Here is a 22,583-nt window from a genome sequence, read left to right on the forward strand (position 1 = left end):
AGAGGCTTAGTGCTGCCTTGGAGGCGAGAGGAGGGCAAGAGGGGCAAGGGGCGCGTCGGCATTCCACTGGGGTGGAGGAGTTGTGTTTGAGAAGGGCTAGGGGAGAGGAACGAGGGCTGTGTTCGCATTCTTGAGACAGCAGGGCACTAGCCCCAAAAGTATCCTCTCGGGGACCCTGGGTCTTGGACAGGCTTAACCCTGCCTGTTTGGGCTCAAATTCAATGACTTCCAGCTTTCAAGGTTTCATCTACGATGTCTGTTAAATAAGAAAATGTAATCTAACCTCATATGGATCTAAATGCCAAAGCAGACGCACAGACAGAAAATCTATTATAGAGACGAGATGATAAACATAAAGAGGTGTGTGTGTAGCTCCACTTAGTCACGTCAATACATCTAGGATTAACAGCTTACCAATTCAAAAAAACTCTGAAGTTGGATCCCTCAAGTGTCCTGTACACAGAGACAAGTCTTGACCTCTCCCTCTGAACCCACAACCAGCAGGCTACAACAATCACTAGTTCATAAAACACACTGTTCTTATCAGATGGCCTTCTCTGGTGAACACTGCCAGCATGAGCACCCAAGGTCTGTATGTGTTAAAGTTATTCCCTTTCTGTCTGCAAACCAGATAGAAATATGTCAAGTCTGACTTGGTAAATGGGGAAGGGAGGAAATATGTCAAGTCTGACTTGGTAAATGGGGAAGGGAGGAAATATGTCAAGTCTGACTTGGTAAATGGGGAAGGGAGGAAATATGTCAAGTCTGACTTGGTAAATGGGGAAGGGAGGAAATATGTCAAGTCTGACTTGGTAATAGGGAAGGAGGACATGCAGTGCATTCGGAAAGCACTCTGTTCTTATTTTTTTCCCAAAGGAAAAACTAAATAAGGGAATGTTTTTGCGAGTGTAATTACAGGCCTTGTCCTGTTTTCTCTGTTCGTTTGTTTACTGCTGAGGAGTTTGGGATTTGTGGTATCCTCCACTGCACTTACAATGCTTTCAGAAAGTATTCACAATGCTCCACAATGACAATGCAAACAGGATTTAAAATGTATTTAAAAAAATAATAAACAGAAATACCTTATTTACATAAGTATTCAGACCCTTTGCTATGAGACTCGAAAATGAGCTCAGGTGCATCCTGTTTCCATTGATCATCCTTGAGATGTTTCTACAACTTGGAGTCCACCTGTAGTAAATTCAATTGATTGGACATGATTTGGAAAGACACACACGTCCATATGAGTACCCCTCATCATCTCTCTACTGCACGCCCTCATCATCCCTCTACTGCACGCCCTCATCATCCCTCTACTGCACGCCCTCATCATCCCTCTACTGCACGCCCTCATCATCCCTCTACTGCACGCCCTCATCATCCCTCTACTGCACGCCCTCATCATCCCTCTACTGCACGCCCTCATCATCCCTCTACTGCACGCCCTCATCATCCCTCTACTGCACGCCCTCATCATCTCTCTACTGCACGCCCTCATCATCCCTCTACTGCACGCCCTCATCATCCCTCTACTGCACGCCCTCATCATCTCTCTACTGCACGCCCTCATCATCCCTCTACTGCACGCCCTCATCATCCCTCTACTGCACGCCCTCATCATCCCTCTACTGCACGCCCTCATCATCCCTCTACTGCACGCCCTCATCATCCCTCTACTGCACGCCCTCATCATCCCTCTACTGCACGCCCTCATCATCCCTCTACTGCACGCCCTCATCATCCCTCTACTGCACGCCCTCATCATCCCTCTACTGCACGCCCTCATCATCCCTCTACTGCACGCCCTCATCATCCCTCTACTGCACGCCCTCATCATCCCTCTACTGCACGCCCTCATCATCCCTCTACTGCACGCCCTCATCATCCCTCTACTGCACGCCCTCATCATCCCTCTACTGCACGCCCTCATCATCCCTCTACTGCACGCCCTCATCATCCCTCTACTGCACGCCCTCATCATCCCTCTACTGCACGCCCTCATCATCCCTCTACTGCACGCCCTCATCATCCCTCTACTGCACGCCCTCATCATCCCTCTACTGCACGCCCTCATCATCCCTCTACTGCACGCCCTCATCATCCCTCTACTGCACGCCCTCATCATCCCTCTACTGCACGCCCTCATCATCCCTCTACTGCACGCCCTCATCATCCCTCTACTGCACGCCCTCATCATCCCTCTACTGCACGCCCTCATCATCCCTCTACTGCACGCCCTCATCATCTCTCTACTGCACGCCCTCATCATCTCTCTACTGCACGCCCTCATCATCCCTCTACTGCACGCCCTCATCATCTCTCTACTGCACGCCCTCATCATCTCTCTACTGCACGCCCTCATCATCTCTCTACTGCACGCCCTCATCATCTCTCTACTGCACGCCCTCATCATCTCTCTACTGCACGCCCTCATCATCTCTCTATTGCACTCTCTCTGCCCTCCTCTACCACATTGGCCTGAAGACTGTGTGTGTTTACGTGAGTGTGTGGGTATACCTACTTGCGTGCCGACGTTTGTGTGTGCATGCGAGTGCATCTGTATGCGAGTGCATGTGTATGCATGTAAGTGCATGTGTATGTGAGTGCATGTGTACAGTCATGGCCAAAAGTTTTGAGAATGACACAAATATTAATTTTCACAAAGTCTGCTGTCTCAGTGTCTTTAGATATTTTTGTCAGATGTTACTATGGAATACTGGAGTATAATTATAAGCATTTCATAAGTGTCAAAGGCTTTTATTGACAATTACATGAAGTTGATGCAAAGAGTCAATATTTGCAGTGTTGACCCTTCTTTTTCAAGACCTCTGCAATCAGCCCTGGCATGCTGTCAATTAACTTCTGGGCCACATCCTGACTGATGGCAGCCCATTCTTGCATAATCAATGCTTGGAGTTTGTCCACCCGCCTCCTGAAGATTGTTTACAAGTTCTCAATGGGATTAAGGTCTGGGGAGTTTCCTGGCCATGGACCCAAAATATCGATGTTCTGTTCCCCGAGCCACTTAGTTATCACTTTTGCCTTATGGCAAGGTGCTCCATCATGCTGGAAAAGACATTGTTCATCACCAAACTGTTACTGGATGGTTGGGAGAAGTTGCTCTCGGAGGATGTGTTGGTACCATTCTTTATTCATGGCTGTGTTCTTAGGCAAAATTGTGAGTGAGCCCACTCCCTTGGCTGAGAAGCAACCCCACACATGAATGGTCTCAGGATGCTTTACTGTTGGCATGACACAGGACTGATGGTAGTGTTGACCTTGTCTTCTCCGGAGAAGCTTTTTTTCCGGATGCCCCAAACAATCGAAAAGGGGATTCATCAGAGAAAATGACTTTACCACAGTCCTCAGCAGTCCAATCCCTGTACCTTTTGCAGAATATCAGTCTGTCCCTGATGTTTTTCCTGGAGAGAAGTGGCTTCTTTGCTGTCCTTCTTGACAACAGGCCATCCTCCAAAAGTCTTCGCCTCACTGTGCGTGCAGATGCACTCACACCTGCATGCTGCCATTCCTGAGCAAGCTCTGTACTGGTGGTGCCCCGATCCCGCAGCTGAATCAACTTTAGGAGACGGTCCTGGCGCTTGCTGGACTTCCTTGGGCACCCAGAAGCCTCCTTCACAACAACTAAACTGCTCACCTTGAAGTTCTTGATGATCCGATAAATGGTTGATTTAGGTGCAATCTTACTGGCAGCAATATCCTTGCCTGTGAAGTCCTTTTTGTGCAAAGCAATGATGACGGCACGTGTTTCCTTGCAGGTAACCATGGTTGACAGAGGAAGAACAATGATTCCAAGCACCACCACCCTCCTTTTGAAGCTTCCAGTCTGTTATTTGAACTCAATCAGCATGACAGAGTGATCTCCAGCCTTGTCCTCATCAACACTCACACCTGTGTTAACAAGAGAATCACTGACATGATGTCAGCTGTTCCTTTTGTGGCAGGGCTGAAATGCAGTGGAAATGGTTTTGGGGATTCAATTCATTTGCATGGCAAAGAGGGACTTTGTAATTAATTGCAATTCATCTGATCCCTCTTCATAACATTCTGGAGTATATGCAAATTGCCATCATACAAACTGAGGCAGCAGACTTTGTGAAAATGAATATTTGTGTCATTCTCAAAACTTTTGGCCATGACTGCATGCGAGTGCATGCGTGTGCGAGTGTGCGAGCGTACGTGAGTGCATGTGCGTGCGTGAGCGCATGTACGCGCGTGAGCGTACGTGAGCGCAGGTGCGCGCGCGAGCGTACGCCAGTGAACGTGAGCGCATGTGTGCGCGCGAGTGTACGTGTAGAAGAGTGCGTGAGTGTACGTGAGTGCACGTGAGTGCATGTGTACGTGAGCGCGAGTGTACGTGAGCGCACGTGTGCGCGAGTGTACGTGAGCGCGAGTGTACGTGAGCGCATGTGTACGTGAGCGCATGTGTGTGCGAGTGTACGTGAGCGCATGTGTGTGCATGTGTGTGCGAGTGAGAAGAATTCATCTCCGAAGGGAAAAAACATTTTCCTGGAAGATGTTTCACTGCAGCCTTCCTAGGACAAAAATATCCCTGCAGTACAACAGAAAGAGAGAGAGAGAAAGAGAGAAAGAGGGAGCTGATTGGGGACACTACCAGGGCCCTATCCTATAGCGCCATATCACAGTTTTTGAAACATTGCCCAAATATTGAAAGAAGGTTAGACGTGGCTGAGAGACGGAGGAAGAGGAGGAGAGTTATAAATACATTCTGCTGTGTGGGATGGAACTAGACCCCACGCTGGGAGTGAGGGGTGACGGCAGCCCCTTTGGCTCCAGTCATCTTGCCCCCGGGGCCCAGGGTGACACCCCACACCCTGGGAGGGGAGGGGGAGTTAGTGTCGAAGGGCATGGATTAAAGTACACCTGTTAATGTCCATGTGAATACCCACAGGGCATGGATTACGTACACCTGTTAATGTCCATGTGAATACCCACAGGGCATGGATTAAAGTACACGTGACTACCCACAGGGCATGGATTAAAGTACACCTGTTAATGTCCATGTGAATACCCACAGGGCATGGATTAAAGTACACCTGTTAATGTCCATGTGAATACCCACAGGGCATGGATTAAAGTACACCTGTTAATGTCCATGTGAATACCCACAGGGCATGGATTAAAGCACACCTGTTAATGTCCATGTGAATACCCACAGGGCATGGATTAAAGCACACCTGTTAATGTCCATGTGAATACCCACAGGGCATGGATTAAGTACACCTGTTAATGTCCATGTGAATACCCACAGGGCATGGATTAAAGTACACCTGTTAATGTCCATGTGAATACCCACAGGGCATGGATTAAGTACACCTGTTAATGTCCATGTGAATACCCACAGGGCATGGATTACGTACACCTGTTAATGTCCATGTGAATACCCACAGGGCATGGATTAAAGTACACCTGTTAATGTACATGTGACTACCCACAGGGCATGGATTAAAGTACACCTGTTAATGTCCATGTGAATACCCACAGGGCATGGATTAAAGTACACCTGTTAATGTCCATGTGAATACCCACAGGGCATGGATTAAAGTACACCTGTTAATGTCCATGTGAATACCCACAGGGCATGGATTAAAGTACACCTGTTAATGTCCATGTGAATACCCACAGGGCATGGATTAAAGTACACCTGTTAATGTACATGTGACTACCCACAGGGCATGGATTAAAGTACACCTGTTAATGTACATGTGAATACCCACAGGGCATGGGCATGATAACTGACTGAGGGGCGTACACTAGATGATAGCTGGCCAGAGAGAGAGACTGTAGGTCAGTGGCGTTGGTACCGTAGCGGTAGGTCAGTGGCGTTGGTACCGTAGCGGTAGGTCAGTGGCGGTAGTAACAGCGGTAGGTCAGTGGCGGTAGTACCGTAGCGGTAGGTCAGTGGCGGTAGTACCGTAGCGGTAGGTCAGTGGCGGTAGGTCAGTGGCGGTAGGTCAGTGGCGGTAGGTCAGTGGCGGTAGTACCGTAGCGGTAGGTCAGTGGCGGTAGTAACAGCGGTAGGTCAGTGGCGGTAGTAACAGCGGTAGGTCAGTGGCGGTAGTAACAGCGGTAGGTCAGTGGCGGTAGTACCGTAGTGGTATTGGTGCTGCGACGATGAAGAAATCTAATAAGAACTCTTTATAAATCAAACCCAACTACTCCCACCATGAATCCCCATTTTTCAATCCTCTCTTTTTCCCTCAATATTCTTGGCGGCGCCGGCGGCCGGGCCTCTTGGCGGCGCCGGCGGCCGGGCCACTTGGCGGCGCCGGCGGCCGGGCCACTTGGCGGCGCCGGCGGCCGGGGCCTCTTGGCGGCGCCGGCGGCCGGGCCACTTGGCGGCGCCGGCGGCCTGGCCTCTTGGCGGCGCCGGCGGCCTGGCCTCTTGGCGCCGGCGGCCTGGCGTTGGTTCACTCCCTCAGAGGAGGCTCCACCGAGGTTCTGTCTGGGTAATGCGGCTTTGGGACATTGTGATCTGCCCCTATAAAAACAGATTAATTACATTTAGTGCTGCCGTGCTCAAGTCAAATCTCTTCGGGAGGTGTTGAGTTATCCCTCCTGCCTCTGGGCCCGAAGCGGAAAGCGTGAAAAACGATGCTGGGAAGTAAAAATACTTTGGCGAGGACACAGTCCGTCTGCAGAGGGGGCTTAGGGGGTGTACTGCAGGGTAATGTATAGGAAAGGTTGGGGCTGGACTGAAAGGCTTACTGTGGATGGGTCTCCAGGGCGGGGGGAAAGCCATTCAACATAAGCCCCAGATTCATTTAAACTCTGGGCAGCTGCTGTTCAGGGCTCCGCTGGGGGGGGATCCATCACCTCCAGCCTGCTATGCCATCAGTCATGAGGAGAGACCATCCACACCTCCACCCTGCCTGCCGCCACTGGCACATCCACAGGGGAGCCCTCCCCCGCCGGCGGCGGCCAGGAAATACGGCACTAATCTGGGCCTGTCGCTGCCTGTCACTCCCTTCCTCCGTCTCACACTCCTCTCTACCCTCTCAATTCATTCCCACACACTATGTTCATTTATTTATTCATCAATATTTCCCCTTCCAAACTCGCTCTCCCTTTATCAATCTCTCCCTCCTTTCCACCCCTGCTGCCTCAAGCAGTCCCAGTACATCATCCTTTATCTCCTTCTCCTCCCCTCTCCCTTCCATCCCTCGTTTCCAGTGCCTCCCCCTCCCTTCTCCACAGGTCACTGCAGGATTCAGGCCGATCATCCTGAGAACCCAGCAGGAGTAAAACATTAATAACAGGGCTATGGAGGAGTGGGAGGTCTGAGTCAATGTCCTAACACAAGCAATCACCTCATAGCATGAACGCACACTGTTAGAGTACAGTAGGAGGCGCTAGACAGACTTCACTCAGCTAGAGAGGAGAACAGATGCCAGAGGAAAGTGGAGGGGAGGAGATGAGGACAGTAGACTAAAGAGAGCGCGCGAGCGGGGAAAAAAGGATGGAGGAGATAAAGGAACTTCAAGGAGGAGGGAGGACTCAGGAGGAGGGAGGAGCTTCAAGGAGGAGGAGATAAAGGAACTTCAAGGAGGAGGAGATAAAGGAACTTCAAGGAGGAGGAGATAAAGGAACTTCAAGGAGGAGGAGATAAAGGAGCTTCAAGGAGGAGGAGATATAAAGGAGCTTCAAGGAGGAGGAGATAAAGGAACTTCAAGGAGGAGGAGATAAAGGAGCTTCAAGGAGGAGGAGATAAAGGAACTTCAAGGAGGAGGAGATAAAGGAGCTTCGGGGGAGGAGCCGAGGAGGAGATATAAAGGAGCTTCAAGAAGGGGCGAATGAGAAGATGTGGAGGGAATAGGAGGAGGAAATGGAAGACAAGGGAGGAGGTCTACAGTTCTTATGATCTGGACCAGTGAGCCTCAGAGGAGGGTGTACAGTAATGTAACAATACACTACAGTTCATTATAACAGGCTTATTTACCTGGTCGTACTCCTGGGCTCCTGGGTAGAGGGGCCAGCCCAGGAAGAGCTCAGCGATCACACAGCCCAGGGACCACATGTCGATGGCTTCACAGAAGGGCAGGCCCAGGATGATCTCTGGAGCCCTGGAAGGAGAGAAACACAAAGCGGTTAGCTACACTCATACACTGACTTAGCATAACCCAGTTAGAACTGACTATTTGAGAAAGGGATCGAGTCCAAACATGCCTTCTAGCACAATTACATTTCTAGTCAGTCGTATCATGATAAAGCTGAGACGGCAGAAACACAAGAGGTCAAAGCTAAAGTACAGCAGTCTCATGTGTGTCACCTTGCCAAGTGACCCATGTACCAATACTGATCAAATCAAATTTTATTGGTCACATACACATGGTTAGCAGATGTTAACGCGAGTGTAGCGAAATGCTGGTGCTTCTAGTTCCGACAGTGCAGCAATATCTAACATGTGATCTAACAAATTCACAACAACTACCTTATACACACAATTAGACACAAATGTAAAGGGATGAATAGAATATGTACATATAAATAAATGGATGAGCGATGGTGTCCGGCATAGGCAAGATGCAGTAGGTGGTATAGAATATAGTATATACAGTGCCTTGCGAAAGTATTCGGCCCCCTTAAGTTAATACTTTGTAGCGCCACCTTTTGCTGCGATTACAGCTGTAAGTCGCTTGGGGTATGTCTCTATCAGTTTTGCACATCGAGAGACTGAAATTTTTGCCCACTCCTCCTTGCAAAACAGCTCGAGCTCAGTGAGGTTGGATGGAGAGCGTTTGTGAACAGCAGTTTTCAGTTCTTTCCACAGATTCTCGATTGGATTCAGGTCTGGACTTTGACTTGGCCATTCTAACGCCTGAATATGTTTATTTGTGAACCATTCCATTGTAGATTTTGCTTTATGTTTTGGATCATTGTCTTGTTGGAAGACAAATCTCCGTCCCAGTCTCAGGTCTTTTGCAGACTCCATCAGGTTTTCTTCCAGAATGGTCCTGTATTTGGCTCCATCCATCTTCCCATCCATTTTAACCATCTTTCCTGCCCCTGCTGAAGAAAAGCAGGCCCAAACCATGATGCTGCCACCACCATGTTTGACAGTGGGGATGGTGTGCTCAGGGTGAGGCGCTGTGTTGCTTTTACGCCAAACATAACGTTTTGCATTGTTGCCAATAAGTTCGATTTTGGTTTCATCTGACCAGAGCACCTTCTTCCACATGTTTGGTGTGTCTCCCAGGTGGCTAGTGGCAAACTTTAAACGACACTTTTTATGGATATCTTTAAGAAATGGCTTTCTTCTTGCCACTCTTCCATAAAGGCCAGATTTGTGCAGTATACGACTGATTGTTGTCCTATGGACAGAGTCTCCCACCTCAGCTGTAGATCTCTGCAGTTCATCCAGAGTGATCATGGGCCTCTTGGCTGCATCTCTGATCAGTCTTTTCCTTGTATGAGCTGAAAGTTTAGAGGGACGGCCGGGTCTTCGTAGATTTGCAGTGGTCTGATACTCCTTCCATTTCAATATTATCGCTTGCACAGTGCTCCTTGGGATGTTTAAAGCTTGGGAAATCTTTTTGTATCCAAATCCGGCTTTAAACTTCTCCACAACAGTATCTCGGACCTGCCTGGTGTGTTCCTTGTTCTTCATGATGCTCTCTGCACTTTAAACGGACCTCTGAGACTATCACAGAGCCGGTGCATTTATACGGAGACTTGATTACACACAGGTGGATTCTATTTATCGTCATTTAGGTCAACATTGGATCATTCAGAGATCCTCACTGAACTTCTGGAGAGAGTTTGCTGCACTGAAAGTAAAGGGGCTGAATAATTTTGCACGGCCAATTTTGCAGTTTTTTATTTGTTAAAAAAGTTTTAAATATCCAATACATTTCGTTCCACTTCATAATTGTGTCCCACTTGTTGTTGATTCTTCACAAAAAATTACAGTTTTATATCTTTATGTTTGAAGCCTGAAATGTGGCAAAAGGTCGAAAAGTTCAAGGGGGCCGAATACTTTCGCAAGGCACTGTACATATGAGATGAGTAATGTAGGATATGTAAATATTATTAAAGTGCCGTTATTTAAAGTGACTAGTGATACCTTAAATAAATTGACTTAATTAAATGGCCAGAGATTTGAGTCTGTATGTTGGAAGCAGCCTCTCTATGTTAGTGATGGCTGTTAGACTGATGTCCTTGAGATAGAAGCTGTTTTTCAGTCTCTCGGTCCCAGCTTTGATGCACCTGTACAGACCTCGCTTTCTGGATGATAGCGGGGTGAACAGGCAGTGGCTCGGGTGGTTTGTCTAGGAGCAAGACGTCGATGTCCACGACGAGGCTGGTTTTCTTTTTGTAACCTGTGATTGGCTGTGGACCCTGCCACATACGTCTCGTGTTTGAGCCGTTGAATTGCGACTCTACTTTGTCTCTATACTGACGCTTTGCTTGTTTGATTGCCTTGCTGAGGGAATAGCTACACTGTTTGTATTCGGTCATGTTTCCGGTCGCCTTGCCATAATTAAAAGCAGTGGTTCACGCTTTCAGTTTTGCGCGAATGCTGCCATCAATCCACGGTTTTTGGTTAGGGAAGATTTTAATAGTCACAGCTCTGATGCAGTTGCTAATAAATCCGGTCACCGAGTTAGCGTATACATCAATGTTGTTGTCTGAGGCTATCCGGAACATATCCCAGTCCACGTGATGGAAAGCAATCTTGAAGCGTGGAATCCGATTGGTCAGACCAGCGTTGTATTGACCTGAGCAGGGGCGTTTCCTCGTTTAGTTTCTGTCTATAGGCTGGGAGCAACAAAATGGATTCATGGTCAGATTTGCCGAAGGAAGGGCGCAGGAGGGCTTTGTATGCATCGCGGAAGTTCAAGTAGCAATGATCCAGAATTCTGCCAGCTCTTGTCACGCATTCGATATGCTGATAGAATTTAGAGAGTATTGATCTTAGGGTAACTTTGTTAAAATCCCCAGCTACAATAAATGCAGCCTCAGGATGTATGGTTTCCAGTTTACATAGAGTCCAGTGAAGTTCTTTTAGGGCTGACGAGGTATCTGCTTGGGGGGGGTATACACGCCTGTGACTATAATCAAAGAGAATTCTCTTGTAAGATAATGCGGTCGGCATTAGATTGTAAGGAATTCTAGGTCAGGTGAACAAAAGGACTTGAGTTCCTGTATGTTGTTGTGATTACACCATGAGTCGTTAATCATAAGGCATACACCTCCGCCCTTCTTCTTACCAGAGAGTTGTTTGTTTGTCGGCACGACGCGTGAAGAAACCGGGTGGCTGTGACAACATATCCCGAGTGAGCCATGTTTCTGTGAAACAGAGAATGTAACAATCTCTGACGTCTCTTTGGAAGGCAACTCATGCCCTAATTTCATCCAACTTGTTGTCTAGAGATTGGACATTGGCGAGTAATATGCTAGGAAGCGGTGGATGGTGTGCTCGCCTTCTGAGTCTGACCAGTAGGCCGCTCCGTCTGACTCTCCTGCAGCGACCGCGTTGTTTTGGAATGGCCTCTGGGATAAGATCGCATGTCCAGGGTGGAGTTCCGAACAAGGGAACCACTTCGGGAAAGACGTATTCCTGGTCGTAATGATGGTAAGTTTACATCGCTTTTATATAATAGTTCTTCCCGGCTGTATGTAATAACACTTGAGATTTTCTGGGCTAACAATGTAAGAAATAATACATTAAAAAAACAAATAACTGCATAGTTTTCTAAGGACCTGAAGCGAGGCGACCATCTGTCGGTGCCATTATCATCATATCAGGAGCCAGCTTGGTGCCACCAGCACCAGCCAGAGTAGGAGGAAGTTTCCCACTAGACACTGAGCTTTAGCCAGTTTTGCCTTTTCCCTGCTTCTAGTCAAAGTAGCTAGGATTGTGAGGCTAAGCTATGGTTGATATCTCACAGGGGAACCTTCTTCGAGAACCACCAGCCTCTGCCAGTAGTTTATCAGGTCAGGGGTCAGGGTGTGAGCTGGATAAGAACAACCAGGAATGTACTGTACATCTACAGCGTCACTAAGTGCTGGCTCACGGTAACCCTGGGTAACTCCATGGTGATGATCCCGTTAAACAGTAGGCCTAATGCACTGTCACACATCGTCAGGCTAGCAATGACGCAGCCACGTCAGAGCTGATCTGGGTAAAACAGACTGACAGCTCCTTAGAACATACTAGGACATGACCACACTGCTAGGACCAGCTACCTCATAGCCTGGGCTGAGGCTGTTTACACAGGCAGCCCAATTCTTAGATTTTTACACTAATTGGTTTCTTGACCAATCAGATCTTTTGTAAATAAACGTACAAAATATTAGAATTGGGCTGCCTGTGTAAACGCAGCCTAATTGCTCCAAAACAAGATACAACCCCAGTGGGGAAAACCAGTTCAAATGACATTGTTGCAACCATTTCTGGTTGTAAACAGATTCTAATGACATTTTAAATCAACTGGGATGCCATGTGTAACAAAACAACAATATAAATCTTCCCAAGTTTACAGTAATTTAGCAATAGCCTACATACCACTGCAGGAACCAAACAGCCAAACCCAACTCAAGAAACGAGGCACCATAACATGATGTTTTCATTTCATTTTGTTGAGTTATAACTGTAAGATAATAACTAGTATTAGTTACAGATAAATACACATGTTCCTCCTTTAGGATTCCTGTGATTGTGATAGGGGCATTCTCTGGCCACTTGAGCAGACCCTATACGAATGCCTGACACAACTTGTGCTCTGTTGACAATGTCAGATGCCACCAGTGTCTATACACAGGCCCATAGAAAATGGCAGCTTGATAAACCCAAGGCCAATGTTTTAACAAGTATATATTTGGCAATTTTTCACCAAGCATGAATATCTACGGGTAACAAATGGTGCTCCATATGTTTAAAAACACCCTATGCTGTCAGGAGTATGTTGGTAAGGGAGAACTAAACAAACCTTAGCTCAAAACACGGGATTGGGTGCTTGTGGTGTTCTGGGAACAAGTATTTTTTATGTCAGGTAGCATATTCAGAAATACAGTACCAGTCAAAAGTTTGGACACCTATTTATTCCAGGGTTTTTATTTTATATTTTATACATTGTAGAATAATAGTGAAGACATCAAACTATGAAATAACACATATAGAATCATGTACTGTAGTAACCAAAAAGTGTTAAACAAATCAAAATATATTTTATATTTCAGATTCTTCAAAGTAGCCACCCTTTGCCTTGATGACAGCTTTGCACATAGTTTTGAGGTCTTCACTATTATTTACAAGGTAGAAAATAGTACAAATAAAGAAAACCCCTGGAATGAGTAGCTGTGTCCAAACTTTTGACTGGTACTGAATGTGTATGTGTTTCAGTGTAGTACGTGTGAGTCCAGTGAGCGTACATAGAGCCAGTGCAGGAATGTATGTGCAACAAAACAAAAAAAGGGGTCAATGTAAATAGTCCGGGCAGCCATTTGATTAACTGTTCAGCGGTTTTATGGCTTTGGTGTAGAAGCTGTTCAGGAGCCTTTTGGTCCCAGACTTGGTGCTCCAGTAGAAGAGAGAACAGTCTATGACTTGGGTGGCTGAACTCTTCGACAATTCTTTACTGTTACAGTACCGCTATCACAAACATTACTGTTACAGTTCCATGATAGGATTAAGATAATCGATATAATTGATGAGTGAGGGATTGAAGGGCCAGCCTGGCATCGCTCCCCTGGTTTACAGTTCTCCACAGCTGGCCAAACAGACTAGGGCCATCCAGAGCTTTTTCTATTGGGCTAATCTAACCGGATCTAGCAGAAAAGGTAGCATGGCTAGTCTGTAAAATCTTTAAAGCTGTATGTCATCGAGCTGTAAGTGACAGTGGCCGAACTATGACCTGCTAACAGTTTTAGTCTGTTTTAACCACATTGTCATAACGACTGCAGGTGACAGCAGGGCAACGGCCACAGAGACACAAAAAAAGGACCAAGCATCTCAGGCCCACTGCCTTTTAATACGACCCAGCGTTTCCCTAGGAGGCTGAGAGACTCAACAGAAAGACAAATACAGACAGAGGCCAGTGGAAGACTGAATACAGACAGTACAGTTCAATTGGCTTTGTTTGCCTTCCAGCTGTCCTGCCTGCCACTCCTTTGGCCTCCACCTTAGATATCTGTGATTGATTCATACTGTCTGTCAGTAGTAGCGACAGTGCAACACAGGCTACATGTCCAGAAATGGGACAAATCAGCAGGCTTCTCAGCAGCACTTCTCCTTCAATTACATAGGTGCCTCCCCTCTCACTTTCCCAAACATAAAACCAAATTGGTTTGAAATGAATGTAGTGGTGGTATGTTTGTGGCCTTGGGTGTAGCTTTGGGGGACTTTGCACCCTGCCTGGGGGGGGGGAGAAACGATGTAGGGGAAACGCTGATCTCACAGTGGGTCTATAATGTGATGTAACCAAGCCCATTACTCTGGCCTTGGCAGAGGAACTATTCTTATCCAAGAGTTAAAATACATTCTGCCTACGTTAACACCTTGGTGGTGTAGGGGGAGGAAGGGAGGGGTACTGGAACAGTCAAACTGGCCGGTGTTTTCTCCCCCCTGTATGACTGGACACATCTTTATGATTACCACGGGGCTGTTTCACTAATCATACACTCAGGGGTGTAATTACATTACACTGCTAGCCAGGCTCAATAATGACGGCAGCACTGAAAGCCGTTTCACCACTCAGTGTGTTACAGAGGTTGAGAGGGGAGAAGCTAACAGGAGCAGAAGTTAAAATGACAGGACCAAAGCTAAAGTGTTTAAGAGAAAACAAGAGAACGCTCAAGAAGAAATAGCAACGTGAATGACTAACATATTTTACATGAATAAAGTAAGAGGCTAATCCCCATGTCATCACGTATAAGAGAGAATGGTGGTCGGCTAGTGAGCAACAAGTGAGGAAGAAGGATAAATGGACAGATATGAACAGTTTCAAAACAGAGGAGAGAGCGAGTGAGCGAGACTCAGATCCAGCATGGGGTGGATGAGTGGTCGTCGTCATGGCGACAATGCACTTTCCTGATTGACGCAACCCTAGCAGCCGGTCTCCAGTGAAACCAAATCTATTTTCTATCCTGAGGATGTGACGTGCGAAGCCCAGGAGACGCAAGCCGAGCAGAGGCCCCGTGATCACACACTCACATGTACAGGGTCCACAGGAGACACACACAGGGCCCCCTGAGGAGACACACACACACACACTAGGGTTGTCACAATGCCAGTATGGCGGTACTCAGAGGTATGGCGGTACTCAGAGGTATGGCGGTACTCAGAGGTATGGCGGTACTCAGAGGTATGGCGGTACTCAGAGGTATGGCGGTACTCAGAGGTATGGCGGTACTCAGAGGTATGGCGGTACTCAGAGGTATGGCGGTACTCAGAGGTATGGCGGTACTCAGAGGTATGGTAACAAGGAAATACAACAGTCCTAATGTTGGAGACAAACAGCCTGATGATGTCACTTAGAATCCCATGTTTATTTTCCAAGCTGTAGCACACTATATTGAACATGAAGTATGTTTTTAAAGGACCATAGACTTTAGTCTGCTTTGGGTTTTCCTTTTTGTCATGGAAAATCTTGTATCGTAGTATCGTGATACTGGTACCGTGACAATTAACACACACATGATGCTGGGGTACTGCTCACATGTATGGGTGTGGGGTACAGGGGTACTGTGTGTTTGGGTGTCAGGTGGGAAATGGCTAACTGGGAGTCACTTGTAAGCCATCACAGAAAGGTGGTATTGAGTCACTGAAGAGCATATTGCTCAACAACTAGCACTGCTAAAGAAGCAGATGAGGTCAGTCGCATCAGAGATCAGACAGAAAATCCACCCAGAATGGGACAAATCCTCCAGCATGACTCGGGGCCTCGATAGTAGACATTAAACATTTAGATTCAGTACGACTTAAGCCTAATGAGGTGACTGAAAGAGACAACATGGTGCCTTTTGCGGTCCTATAATTGTTATATGCATGAAGGCTGAAACACACATGTACAGTGGTGCTTCTGAATACAGCCCAGCTCCCAGCAGCCTTCTGTATCACCACCCTCTCTGACTCCCATCCCTAATGGATCCCTAATCATGTAAACCGTCTGGCTGGCACCTAAGACACATCAAAACTCTGACCTAATCGCCTCTCTCTCCATCTGTCTACCTCACCCAGACACAGCTCCACCACTTCCTGGTGTTCATTATGTCCCAGAATACAGCCAATTAAAGAAGAATGGGCAGGGCGGACCTTGTGGCACATTTCAGAAGAAGAACGTGCAGAGACTGTCGACACCTGTGGCAGAACAAACTGGCAGAGACGTCATACTGGGCTTAATGATGACAGTGAAATGCAGCAGTGGGCCTGTACAGCCAAGGCAGAGTCACTTTGAGATCAGAGAGGGGGGTTTAAGCTCTTTCTCCAACATTAGCGCGAGTTGATGGGTGACCTCCAGAGTCTGGAGTTGTTTAGCGCAGGAGGAGTACTGAAACTTGACTAGAAATGAACTGACAGACTGAAAAATTTACTTTCACAATATTATTCCGGAGTACCATGTTTTTGGGATGGAGATCTTTCCTTTGGAAAATACTGGGAGGTACATCAAGCTGTTTTGGATTTACCCTAGATCGGGAGGGGAGCGGATCGCTTGAAGTCAAGCATGAGGGTTATTACATAAAGATTATCCACAACTTTCTAGCCAAATAACCAGGTGCTAGGGAAATTATTGGATTGGACAGTGGTTGAAGACCAAATTAGGCAGTTCAAAAACCATAACAGAAAAAGACATGGGACGACTTCTTAACTTTAGCAGCCAACAACATACTCACATCTGCTTCCCATACTTAATTTAAACTGGAAAGGCCTCGCCAGAAAAAACATCTCAGCATGCCATTTCATAATAGCAAATAGTGAGAATTGAAGCGTGAGTATCAGGTGCATTGTTGCTCAACACTATTGTGTTCCCAACAGGCTAAGAATGGATGGTATCAGCCAGGTGAGAAATATCAGAGTTCAGAGGTTTCCAATAGAACACTGTGTGCTATAGAAGAGAAATCCCTTTACAGTCTGCACAGGGGTGTTACATCTCCAAAAGAGCCTTTGAAACATCCCACGTTGCATCTAAGGTTTCAACCGTCTGCCTTGCTGCTAACTAAATACCATATAGCATTTTCTTGCATATAGCATTTTCTTTGTTTGTAAATAGCACAACGGGAGAAAGAGAGCTGCTGAGTCCATAGCGGTCTAAACTCAGCAAAAAAAGAAACGTCCTCTCATTGTCAACTGCGTTTATTTTCAGCAAACTTAACACGTAAATATTTGTATGAACATAACAAGATTAAACAGCTGAGACATAAACTGAACAAGTTCCACAGACATGTGACAAACAGACATGGAATAATGTGCCCCTGAACAAAGGGGGGGGGGGATAAAATCAAAAGTAGCGGTCAGTATCTGGTGTGGCCACCAGCTGCATTAAGTACTGCAGTGCATCTCCCACTCATGGACTGCACCAGATTTGCCCGTTCTTGCTGTGAGATGTTACCCCACTCTTCCACCAAAGCACCTGCAAGTGCCTAGCCCTCACCTTGAGATCTGGGCTCTTCGCTGGCCATGGCAGAACACTGACATTCCTGTCTTGCAGGAAATCACACACAGAATGAGCAGTAGGGCTGGTGGCATTGTCATGCTGGAAGGTAATGTCAGGATGAGTCTGCAGGAAGGGTACCGCATGAGAGAGGAGGATGTCTTCCCTGTAACGCACAGCGTTGAGATTGCCTGCAATGACAACAAGCTCAGTCCGATGATGCTGTGACACACTGCCCCAGACCATGACGGACAGTCCACCTCCAAATCGATCCCGCTCCAGAGTACAGGCCTCGGTGTAACGCTCATTCCTTCGACGATAAACACGAATCCGACCATCACCCCTGGTGAGACAAAACCGTGACTCGTTAGTGAAGAGCACTTTTTGCCAGTCCTGTCTGGTCCAGCGACGGTGGGTTTGTGCCCATAGGCGACATTGTTGCCGGTGATGTCTGGTGAGGACCTGCCTTACAACAGGCCTACAAGCCCTCAGTCCAGCCTCTCTCAGCCTATTGTGGACAGTCAGAGCACTGATGGAGGGATTGTGCGTTCCTGGTGTAAATCGGGCAGTTGTTGCCATCCTGTACCTGTCCCTCAGGTGTGATGTTCGGATGTACCGATCCTGTGCAGGTGTTGTTACACGTGGTCTGCCACTGCGAGGACAATCAGCTGTCCATCCTGTCTCCCTGTAGAGCTGTCTTAGGCGTCTCACAGTACGGACATTGCAATTTATTGCCCTGGCCACATCTGCAGTCCTCATGCCTCCATGCAGCATGCCTAAGGCACGTTCAAACAGATGAACAGGGACTCTGGGCATCTTTCTTTTGGTGTTTTCCAGAGTCAGTAGAAAGGCCTCTTTAGTGTCCTAAGTTTTCATAACTGTGACCTTAATTGCCTACCTTCTGTAAGCTGTTAGTGTCTAAATGAACGTGCACCTGTGGAACGGTCATGAATTTTTTATGGTTCATTGAACAAGCATGGGAAACAGTGTTTAAACCCTTTACAATGAAAATCTGTGAAGTTATTTGGATTTTTACGAACTATCTTTGAAAGACAAGGTTCTGAAAAAGGGACGTTTCTTTTTTTGCTGAGTTTATATCGATCAGTCTCTGGTGTGCAGCGGACATGAGGTGATGAAGTTACACTTGTAGGCAATTCACCACTAAACGTTTGCCATCAGATATCTTAGAAAGGCTTTCTGCTAGAAGTCAAAGAGTTCTGGATGAGTTCTGGATGAGTGCTGGATGAGTGCTGGATGAGTGCTGGATGAGTGCTGGATGAGTGCTGGATGAGTTCTGGATGAGTTCTGTACAGCTGCCATTTTTTTGGTCCTCCGTTCTTCTCCCCTCTGCTCCGTGTAAACATGCTGCTCTTCCTTCAGAAAAGCATGCCTCACAACTTTGTTCATTTGCACAATCGCTCTCAAATGTCCACACACACCGAAAAATACATTCAGTAGCTACTGGCTACGCTTGTATAACTTCATGAGCTGGATTTGCCCATCTTTGCAATTAGTGTGTTAGTTTTAGCTCGTTAGCATTTAGCTAACAGCATCTATGTGATTTCGCTATTAGTTTGTGCTAATTTTGTTAGCATTCTGGTAATATAGCCCAAATGGGCTTTTGTGTTTTTAGCGCGCCTTTGTATGCTATGCCGGTAATACCATAAATCCCGGGATGAGAGAAGGACGGTATGACGATCTGAAAATCTGGATACCGCCCAAGCCTAACTCAACTCCAATGCCTGCGAGCAGAAGCACAGTGGTAAGCCCAGCATTGGCACACTGCTATGCAAGCAGACTCACCCATGCTAAGGGCATCAGTGGGGGCTGGTGCCATGAGAGTAACCTGACAAAGACCATTTATTATGGTCGAAATGTTGTAAACAGTCAAAACTGGTTTCCAAAATCTGTCAGAAATAACATTCTTCCTGTGCAAACAGAAAGCATGTTTAGATTAACATGCAGTGGAGTCTGTCTGAGGTTATTTGTTTGGTTTGCTTCCTACTGTAAATAGGGAGCCAAATGTGCATGATTGCAGCAACCAAGGAATGGCCAGTCTCCCTTAACTTTTTCATTGAGTAATAACACCAAAAAAATCCTATTTGTTTTCATCAAATAGCCTTAAGCTTGTACTGCATTTCTTGCCTTGCCTTTTCCCTCGTGCACAGTGTCTGTGGCCAATGAACTAAGCCCTTTTTCCTGGTCACTGAGTTCAGAGGCCTGTTCTGCTACCTCAGACATGGCTTCCCTCCACCCCTAGTCCCTTCCCTTTGCCCCTAGTCCCTTCCCTTTGCCCCTAGTCCCTTCCCTTTGCCCCTAGTCCCTTCCCTTTGCCCCTAGTCCCTTCCTCCATCTCAGACTTTTATTAATTCTCTTCTAAGTCGGTTTGTCACTCCATCTTTCCCTTCCATCCCATCTCTCTCTCCCCTCCCCACTGAGAGACACTCCCTAAGCAGAGGCATAAGTAAGTAAATTCTAATTTTTGGTGACTAACATTCACATGGAAAACTCCACAGACCCACTCCAAAAGGCTTTCGGAGCCATCATCGACTCAGTGGGTTTTGTCCAACAAGTCTCTGGACCTACTCACTGCCACAGTCATACTCTGGACCTAGTTTTGTCCCATGGAATAAATGTTGTGGATCTAAATGTTTTTCCTCATAATCCTGGACTATCGGACCACCATTTTATTACGTTTGCAATTGCAACAAATAATCTGCTCAGACCCCAACCAAGGAGCATTAAAAGTCGTGCTATAAATTCTCAGACAACCCAAAGATTCCTTGATGCCCTTCCAGACTGCCTCTGCCTACCCAAGGACGTCAGAGGACAAAAATCAGTTAACCACCTAACCGAGGAACTCAATTTAACCTTGCGCAATACCCTAGATGCAGTTGCACCCCTAAAAACTAAAAACATCTGTCATAAGAAACTAGCTCCCTGGTATACAGAAAATACACGAGCTCTGAAGCAAGCTTCCAGAAAATTGGAACGGAAATGGCGCCACACCAAACTGGAAGTCTTCCGACTAGCTTGGAAAGACAGTACCGTGCAGTATCGAAGAGCCCTCACTGCTGCTCGATCATCCTATTTTTCCAACTTAATTGAGGAAAATAAGAACAATCCGAAATTTCTTTTTGATACTGTCGCAAAGCTAACTAAAAAGCAGCCTTCGCAAATGGAGGATGGCTTTCACTTCAGCAGTAATACATTTATGAACTTCTTTGAGGAAAAGATCATGATCATTAGAAAGCAAATTACAGACTCCTCTTTAAATCTGGGTATTCCTCCAAAGCTCCATTGTCCTGAGTCTGCACAACTCTGCCAGGACCTAGGATCAAGGGAGATACTAAAGTGTTTTAGTACTATATCCCTTGACGCAATGATGAAAATAATCATGGCCTCCAAACCCTCAAGCTGCATACTGGACCCTATTCCAACTAAACTACTGAAAGAGCTGCTTCCTGTGCTTGGCCCTCCTATGTTGAACATAATAAACGGCTCTCTATCCACCGGATGTGTACCAAGCTCACTAAAAGTGGCAGTAATAAAGCCTCTCTTGAAAAAGCCGAATCTTGATCCAGAAATTATAAAAAACTATCGGCCTATATCGAATCTTCCATTCCTCTCAAAAATTTTAGAAAAAGCTGTTGCACAGCAACTCACTGCCTTCCTGAAGACAAACAATGTATACGAAACGCTTCAGTCTGGTTTTAGACCCCATCATAGCACTGAGACTGCACTTGTGAAGGTGGTAAATGACCTTTTAATGACGTCAGACCGAGGCTCTGCATCTGTCCTCGTGCTCCTAGATCTTAGTGCCGCTTTTGATACCATCGATCACCACATTCTTTTGGAGAGATTGGAAACCCAAATTGGTCTACATGGACAAGTTCTGGCCTGGTTTAGATCTTATCTGTCGGAAAGATATCAGTTTGTCTCTGTGAATGGTTTGTCCTCTGACAAATCAATTGTAAATTTCGGTGTTCCTCAAGGTTCCGTTTTAGGACCACTATTGTTTTCACTATATATTTTACCTCTTGGGGATGTTATTCGAAAACATAATGTTAAATTTCACTGCTATGCGGACGACACACAGCTGTACATTTCAATGAAACATGGTAAAGCCCCAAAATTGCCCTCGCTAGAAGCCTGTGTTTCAGACATAAAGAAGTGGATGGCTGCAAACTTTCTACTTTTAAACTCGGACAAAACAGAGATGCTTGTTCTAGGTCCCAAGAAACAAAGAGATCTTCTGTTGAATCTGACAATTAATCTGGATGGTTGTACAGTTGTCTCAAATAAAACTGTGAAGGAACTCGGCGTTACTCTGGACCCTGATCTCTCTTTTGAAGAACATATCAAGACTGTTTCAAGGACAGCTTTTTTCCATCTACGTAACATTGCAAAAATCAGAAATTTTCTGTCCAAAAATGACGCAGAAAAATTAATCCATGCTTTTGTTACTTCTAGGCTGGACTACTGCAATGCTCTACTTTCCGGCTACCCGGATAAAGCACTAAATAAACTTCAGTTAGTGCTAAATACGGCTGCTAGAATCCTGACTAGAACCAAAAAATTTGATCATATTACTCCAGTGCTAGCCTCCCTACACTGGCTTCCTGTTAAGGCAAGGGCTGATTTCAAGGTTTTACTGCTAACCTACAAAGCATTACATGGGCTTGCTCCTACCTATCTTTCCGATTTGGTCCTGCCGTACATACCTACACGAACGCTACGGTCACAAGACGCAGGCCTCCTAATTGTCCCTAGAATTTCTAAGCAAACGGCTGGAGGTAGGGCTTTCTCCTATAGAGCTCCATTTTTATGGAATGGTCTGCCTACCAATGTGAGAGACGCAGACTCAGTCTCAACCTTTAAGTCTTTACTGAAGACTTATCTCTTCAGTAGGTCCTATGATTAAGTATAGTCTGGCCCAGGAGTGTGAAGGTG

General features: G+C 46.4%; 1 protein-coding gene across 6 annotated transcripts in view; it reads right to left on the bottom strand.

The window, feature by feature from the left end:
* Positions 1-22,583, bottom strand: part of LOC106587826 (homeodomain-interacting protein kinase 3) — a 91,127-nt gene that overhangs the window by 28,278 nt on the left and 40,266 nt on the right. For all 6 annotated transcript variants that reach the window (XM_045708069.2, XM_045708072.2, XM_045708071.2 and 3 more), the window contains exon 3: positions 7,979-8,102. In XM_045708069.2, coding sequence (XP_045564025.1) covers positions 7,979-8,102 — 124 coding nt within the window. The remainder of the gene's footprint in view (positions 1-7,978; positions 8,103-22,583) is intronic.

Source organism: Salmo salar, chromosome 26, assembly GCF_965601325.2.
Source record: "Salmo salar chromosome 26, fSalSal1, whole genome shotgun sequence".
NCBI classification, from domain to species: Eukaryota; Metazoa; Chordata; class Actinopteri; order Salmoniformes; family Salmonidae; genus Salmo; species Salmo salar.